General features: G+C 34.0%; 1 protein-coding gene across 1 annotated transcript; it reads right to left on the reverse strand.

Annotated features, from left to right (window-relative positions):
- Positions 1-2,189: 2,189 nt before the first annotated feature.
- LOC124154765 lies at positions 2,190-7,986 on the reverse strand. Its single transcript, XM_046528664.1, has 4 exons — positions 7,954-7,986; positions 7,686-7,844; positions 7,490-7,589; positions 2,190-2,328 (listed from the first exon to the last, which is right to left on the reverse strand). Exons 1-4 carry the CDS (start codon positions 7,970-7,972, stop codon positions 2,244-2,246), a joined length of 363 nt encoding a protein of 120 aa, XP_046384620.1. The 5' UTR covers positions 7,973-7,986; the 3' UTR covers positions 2,190-2,243.

Here is a 7,986-nt window from a genome sequence, read left to right on the forward strand (position 1 = left end):
AAAAATCATTCATGCAAGCAAAAATTAACTCGTACGTGTTAATGTACCGTGTAAACAGGCCCAAAGGCCCTTGAGAAAAAGTATTTCCCCACAAGATTGGGAATCGAAGATTCCACGGCATCTATAATGGTTGGTTGGATAGAATCAAAAATAGGTACAGTCTTGTATATAAGATGGTAAGTGGTGAAAGCAAAGATGTTAACGTTGAGACAGCAACTCAGTGGAAAGAACCTGAATATACTAGAGTTCTGGAAGGGTTACAGCCCAAAAGATGTTTTCAATGCAGACAAAACAGGATTATTTTTCAATTTTTGCTGTCAGCAAAAACACTGAGTTTTGGACAGTGTTTTTGACGTTAATTGTATGGAATAATGCTAAGTGAACAATTAAAAAATTAACATTTCCAAAGCAAGTATATGAATAAAAGTGAAAATTCTCTATTTCCCGCTATTTGCATTTTCCCGCAATTTACACTTTTTTTCTTGGGTCCCTAGAAAAGTGTAAATAAGGGGTTTTACTGTATTTTCATGTTGCACTACATATTCCTGAACAACCGTCAGTTAATGTTATTATTCTAATATTCCTAGTACATAATCCAAGCACAAACCTTGATTGAGATTTTAGAAAATAAATGACGTTGCAATAATTTATTAAGGTACTAGGATGTAATAATAAAATGAAACACTTCAGAGTCATATAAAACAAGTCTAATTATTAGTTTTTCAGATGATGATTCCAATTGCACGTTGGCTCTGGCAGCAAAGGAGAGGACTCAGCACAGTGAGGCAAAGGCGATTGCCTTAAGTAGTTTGGCCGAGAGCATGAAAGAGACAATTGCATCCATTAAGATGGCCTGCCAAGCAATAAAGGGTGCTCGCGATGAGTATGGGGATTTAATTCAATATTGAATGTAACGTCCCACACAGCACAATGACATCCTGCGGACATCCCTGGTATATCCCACCGGGATATTGTGACGTCCCTGGGATGGACTCAATTTCCCACTGACCGGAATGGGATATCCCAGGGATAACGAAATGTCCTATAAATATGACGTCGTGGGGACGTATCCACAGGACCTCCCTGGGACATCCCATGACTTCCCATGTACGTCATAGGGATAGCCAAGTGTCAATCCACACAGTAAAATGACATCCTACGGACATCCCTGGTATATCCCACCAGGATATTGTGACGTCCCTGGGATGGACTCAATTTCCCACTGACCAGAATGGGATATCCCACGGATAACGAAATGTTCTATAAATATGACGTCGTGGGGACATACCCACAGGACCTTTTTAGGACATCCCATGAATACCAAAAAGAGATTATCTGAATGTTAAATGTGAAGTCACAAGGACATAAGTGACATCCACCAATGTGACCACTGTGGGACGTGCAAAAATATCTCATGGCTAGCTGCAAGATTTTGAGGTTCCTTTTGGACTCCTAAAAAGTGATACATCATTCTTGGCAAAATATAGTCACACTAATTCACACTCCAGAGACTGAGGAATAGTCAAAACAGTGGTTTATAAAAGGTGAATGGCCTCTGAAGAAGGCATAAGACAGGGAAATTGGCCAGCTAGGTAATAGTATTACCAGGGTGTCCATCCAATCAAAGCAGAAAAATTCATGCATAATTCCAGGTTTTCCATGGAAATTTTTTCAAAAATTCCAGGTTAATTTTACATGATTAGTGCGATAGATAAGAATTTTAAAATACCTAAAATGACTTCATATTTAAATAAGAATAATAAATAAATGTACATACATATATGTGTATATGTATTATTTTGAATTCCTAATTTAAGATCTTACACACAAATATAGAAATGCTACACTAAATTCAATTGGCATCGAGTCATAATTAAAATCATTACATATATGGAAAAAAACATTTTCCACAAAGTATAATTTAAAATGTAATTAATACATTGTAAAGTATACATGGACATAAAATGGGCGATGAACCGGCAAAATTTCAAGTGAAATGAATTTGAAAAATAAGATTTTGAAACTCCTGGATAGAGTAAAAATTCATACATAATTCCAGAGACTAAATTTTAACACATATTAGCAGATCCTCTTGGTGAATGGTCACCCTGATTGCATGCTTTTCTATTAAACTATTGTATTCGTACACTCTTGGGAGACATTAAATGTTTAAAATGAAACACTAAAAATTGTGTAGTTTCAATTTTAATTCGGTAAATATGTATTCAAAATGCATATACAAATCAGTTTTCACTTTCGCTATCAGATGGCGTGGGACCAGAGTTAGAGTTCAGAGTAGAGAGCAGAGTTCTCGAGTTTTTGGGTGTCCTAAAGATAGATAAAAAGAAAAATCAATCTAGAATATACATACAGGAGAGGAGAGTATGTCTTACATAATTAGCATTTATACAAAGCAAATGAAATTAAATAAAAGGTTAAATTAATATCTTTTATAATTTGTTCAAATAGAAGTCTCTTACATATCACTTAAAAATTCATGAAATGAACCATATTGATCTAATTACGGAAGTTCAAGCTCATAGATATGGGAAAAAACTAAAACTTGTATAGTAACTAGCCAGCGTATTATTTCAAAAAACAATACTGTGCAAATTATGCCACTAATATCCATACTATTACCTTCACATTGATGCCTGGATGTAAGCAACACTGCAATATTTTTTGTCAGATTGCACATTGGCTAACAACAGAAATGGTAAATACTAAAGGCTAAGGTAATCAGAGAAACCCAAGCAAATCAAAAAAGTATGTGATTAAAGACGTAATTAAGAAAGATTCCTAACATTCCCAAGAATAGCAAAGGTAGATAAGCTGTCAAATTAAAAATGATGCCTGAATGATAGAAGGTAAATGGCATAACACTTTTAAAAAGCCACTAGAACTTTCATATTTTAACCCTCTATATTTTTGCACATGTATCTGTCACAAATATCATGCCATTTTCACTACTAACAAAAACCTTTCCGTAATTAAAAAATCTCCCAGTAAATGGTCACCTTGATCGCAAACATTCTACACATACCAATATATTCTATTTGTACACTCATGGGAGACATTAAATGTCTAAAATGAAACCCTAAAAGTTCCGTAATTCTAATTTTAATTCCACCAATATTCGCTGATTGAATACAAATCAGCTGATTGGTGATAATCTTCGATTTTACATGGAATACTTTACTATCCCCTATGAAAAAATTGTATAAAACCTGTATAAAATTGTATAAAATTTTGTATACATTCTGTATAGAATTATATACAAGTTGTGTACAGTCTCTATACAGATTGTATAAAATCTCTATACAGATTTTATACAGTCTGTATACGTTATATACAAAAATGAGTGTATACAATTTGTATAAAAATATACATTTTATACAAATTATATACAGGCTGTATAAGAATTGTATATGGGCTGTATACAATTGTATACGGGCTGAATAAGAATTGCATACGGATTGTATGAAAGAAGACCTACCCTATGAAAAAATTGTATAAAACCTGTATAAAATTGTATAAAATCTCTATACAGATGTTATACAGTCTGTATACAAGTTATATACAAAAATGAGTGTACATATACAATTTGTATAAAAATATGCATTTTTACACAAATTACATACACGCTGTATTAGAATTGTACATGGGCTGTATAAGAATTAAACATGGGCAGCATAAGAATTGTACATGGGCTGTATACGGGCTGAATAAGAATTGTATACAAACTGTATGAAAGAAGACCTAGGAATACCTCATCCAAAATAGGTGGAGTAATACTACCCATTTTCTTCCTCATTTCATCTCAGGTCATAAAGAAACACTCATAAAAATTATTCCAACAGACCATTTCCCTTACCACACTTCCTCTAGGAACCCACATGCATACAAAGGCATAAATAAAAATGGAGTGAATGCTGTCCAAAATATAACATTATAATCCTTTAAACATTGTTAAACTGAAAACTAACCAACCATTCAACACCAGATTTTTAAATGATAAATAGGGGATTCTCAAGTTAAACAGTGGAAATTAAGAATAGCATGTAATTAATTCAAAGTAAAACATCACTTACTCATAAAAAAATAAACGTCTACAAGGTACTTCCCACACAGCACACGGACACCTTTAACACACGTTTAGGTTAGGACTGAATTTCGTTCGATAATAGTATCTAAATAATAGGTCCAGACAAGAATTTAAATAAATTAGGCTTCAATTCCATACACAATATTTATTGGGCTTCTTTGGTGAAATAATACAACACAAGAAACTACATAAGTATTATGTACTTAATTTTCTTCTCCCCCTGCAACCGTGTTGTTGCTGTCACTTGGCGTGCCTTAGTGAGTTTCTAATAGCCACCTCCACATCTTTTTCAGGGACTGACATGCTCTCCTGCACTGCTACTGTAGTAATGAAGTATATAAAAATTTCATTGTAGCAAGAAATTGTCTCTTGTAGGTAACAAGCAGATTACATAAGACAGGAAACTACAGTCTTATTAGTCTCGTGTTTAACATTCTTAAGGTTTCAAAATTAGGAAACCTGTCCATTTTAGGCCGTAAACATTTTAGAAACTTTTCTTTGGATTTTTCTTCTTCTAAAATTATAGAAAAGATTTTAAGTAAAAATATTAATACATTATATATTTATAAATGAAAGTTATAAAATATACTAGTAATACATATATTATAATTAAGAACATTTTTCCTAGAGCAATTGTTGCACGACAGATCCGAACGACAGAATACAACGAACACAAAACCAAAATGCAAGAATTTCCAAATGAATTGCTGCTACAATATTTTAAAACACCACTTTGTCCTGTACATCAACATCATGAAGCCACTTTTAACTAGAAATTACGTCCAAAGAATTTCAGGGAGAAAGGGTACATACCTTAATGTTTTCCGTAGGGGTGAAATTGTCTCTTCTTATCGCCAAAATACACTTCTTCTTCAATCCATGAAGATCTATAGGAAAGGTAAAAACTTGAACTTTGGGTCTAGTCCTGAAGGGGTTTCCTTCGCATACCGGCACCACACACGAGAAAGGCATATTTAACAAAAATGCCTCACAAACAAGTTTCTGAAGCCCACCGAATGAAATTAAAGAATAACGGAAACTTCACTATTCACAAAAACTCTAATTTTCACCAACTTAACCACAAAAATCTAAGGAATATGGTGAAACAACGTAAACCACGTAATCTCCAACGGCGATCCTGGACGATCCTTCCGCGGGCTCTCTTTCTCGGTGGCTATGGCCCCATCCGCAAAAGAAAATAGTCCCACACCGGATATGAATTTTTTTATCCAGAGTATCCAGAAACGAAATGACTACTGTGTCATATATTAAATCACGAGTTTTTAGGAAATTTGGGCGTATGTGATACAACTTTATCGCTGCATATGAATTTGTCAGTGTACTGTTTAAAACCTTCGTACCGCTTCATACAAACGGGACACGGGGCGACACGGGGACACTATGGAGATATGGACGCCCGCTGGTGACATTGAATCTTCCAAGTGGCATTGAATGGCTAACATTGATGGATCTCCAAGAATCTTGTTTAAAACGCGATTCATGATCTTTAGAAGCAATTGAACTCTTGAATGTGGAACATTATTTTTGTCCCCTAGTAAGTTCATTTTTGGACTTAAATTTTTGACGCCTCGGTTGAAAATTTTCCAAGTGGCATTGAATGACTAGCGTTGATGGATCTCCGAGAATCTTGTTTAAAACGCGATTCATGATCTTTAGAAGCAATTGAACTCTCGAATGTGGAACATTATTTTTGTCCCCTACTAAGTTCATTTTTGGACTTTAATTTTTGACGCCTCGGTTGAAAATTTTCCAAGTGGCATTGAATGACTAGCGTTGATGGATCTCCGAGAATCTTGTTTAAAACGCTTTTCATGATCTTTAGAAGCAATTGAACTCTCGAATGTGGAACATTATTTTTGTCCCCTACTAAGTTCATTTTTGGACTTGAATTTTTGACGCCTCGGTTGAAAATTTTCCAAGTGGCATTGAATGGCTAACATTGATGGATCTCCAAGAATCTTGTTTAAAACGCGATTCATGATCTTTAGAAGCAATTGAACTCTCGAATGTGGAACATTATTTTTGTCCCCTACTAAGTTCATTTTTGGACTTCAGTTTTTGAGGCCTACTTTGAATTGCTGTTATACAAATTGTATACATTGTGTACAAATTGTATACATTGTATACAAATTGTATACATTGTATACAAATTGTATATGCTGTATACAGCTGGTGAATTAATACAGTTTATACAATTTGTATACAATGTATACAAATTGTATACAATGTATACAAATTGTATACAACCTGTATAAACTGTATAGAAATTTTATACGGTTTTATACAATTTTTTCATAGGGGATAAATAATAACCTATTGTGAATTTTAACTTTTACATTTCACATTAGTATTCACAGATAATCTCATAATGGGAGAGAGAGAGAGAGCTCGATTATACAAGTAAGCTCGATTATATAAAGCAAGATATTACAATTTTTTTATAATATATGTAGTCAAATTGTGGTCCAGGCAAATTGTAAATGGGACATGGATGAGGTGAATCAAATTGTGAAATCTTAAATGATATTACAATTTTGGATGAAAAGGGTTTGCCAAAAAAAATTACTGTGGGAATGGAGGGGAAGTAGGACTATACTGGCTGACACTTTGCCCATATTTAAGTGCCCACTCATAAACGTTGCATCGACAATACTTTGTTATATAAGTTGTGAGGAAGATTGTGCATGGTATTTCTTACACTCCTACTTAAACTCCACACAATTGAATCATAACAAGAAAGAGCTACAAGTCCATAAAATTACTCAAATTTCAATGTTCTTGCAGGTTAATAAGCCAGCTCGAGACAATACTTAACTAATTGCACATCGTGTTTAATTAGTTCTTTCTGAAATGAAGTGCTAGAGAAATGCATTCACTGATTTATGTAAAAAAGGAAATTCTTTTCCTTCTTGCTTTCCTTAACATGTATCTGGAAAATATTTTTTCATTTCAATTGATGGATGAACACAATAAGTTAGTATGTGTTACTGGTTAACCAGGATTGAAATTATCCATTGCATTTAGCAAGTAAAAATGAAGCTGAAATGATTTGATTTAGGCAATAGTATGAATATACCTCGAATATTACATATTGTCCATTACATATGGGATGGTTGGAGCTCATGAATGAATTAGTAGGCAATTTCATTTTGAGGAGGAAATTAACCTTATTATCATTGTGCTACAAATTTTTTAGAACTTCTGTAAATAGTAAAATAGTATGAATAGTAAAATCTGCAAAACCACAAAGTAAATCAAGAGTTAGTGAATTTTGTTAGCCTCATTATGAGGAGCAACTTGACAAAATATATCCACACCAAAATCATTTCTCCTTGCCTAAACCCATATTTAATGAATACTTACACCTCTCTCTCGTGCCTTGCCTTGGCATGTTTCAGCCAACCCTTCACTATGACCTCCACACTGGATTTGGTGGCTGTAGCATCCTGGTTAAGTACTATATCTGTAAAGAATGAAGACAAATAAGTTTACACACAACAATAGGAAGATAATCAAGTTTAACTTGAACCCTGGACTCAAAGACAAGCTGGACATTTACCATCAATAACTCTTCTTAATTTCAACGAGCTAAACACCCTCTTTCTTTTAGCTCCCAACCAGCTGAATTCCTGGGCTACTTCATTTCTCAGCAAACTTGCCATCACCCTGACAATGATTTCCTTCACACTGGAGCCTCTATCTTTCTCAAAGAAGACACCTAAAAGGGAAATCGGAATTTTCAGGGTAAAAATCCTTCAATAACCTATTTAAAATAATGTTTCCTGACTGGGACTCTTATATACATATATATTTACAGATATACTTACATATATGTAGCCGCCTCATGGCCCAATAAAGCG

This window comes from Ischnura elegans, chromosome 2, assembly GCF_921293095.1.
Source record: "Ischnura elegans chromosome 2, ioIscEleg1.1, whole genome shotgun sequence".
NCBI classification, from domain to species: domain Eukaryota; kingdom Metazoa; phylum Arthropoda; class Insecta; order Odonata; family Coenagrionidae; genus Ischnura; species Ischnura elegans.

Bases quoted from the DNA above. Each gene is read 5' to 3' on its own strand.
- LOC124154765 (XM_046528664.1), bottom strand. The intron at 7,590-7,685 runs GTAAATGTCCAG...CATTCTTTACAG, and splicing joins ATTAAGAAGAGTTATTGATG to ATATAGTACTTAACCAGGAT. The intron at 2,329-7,489 runs GTAAGTATTCAT...ATCTATCTTTAG, and splicing joins GCAAGGCACGAGAGAGAGGT to GACACCCAAAAACTCGAGAA.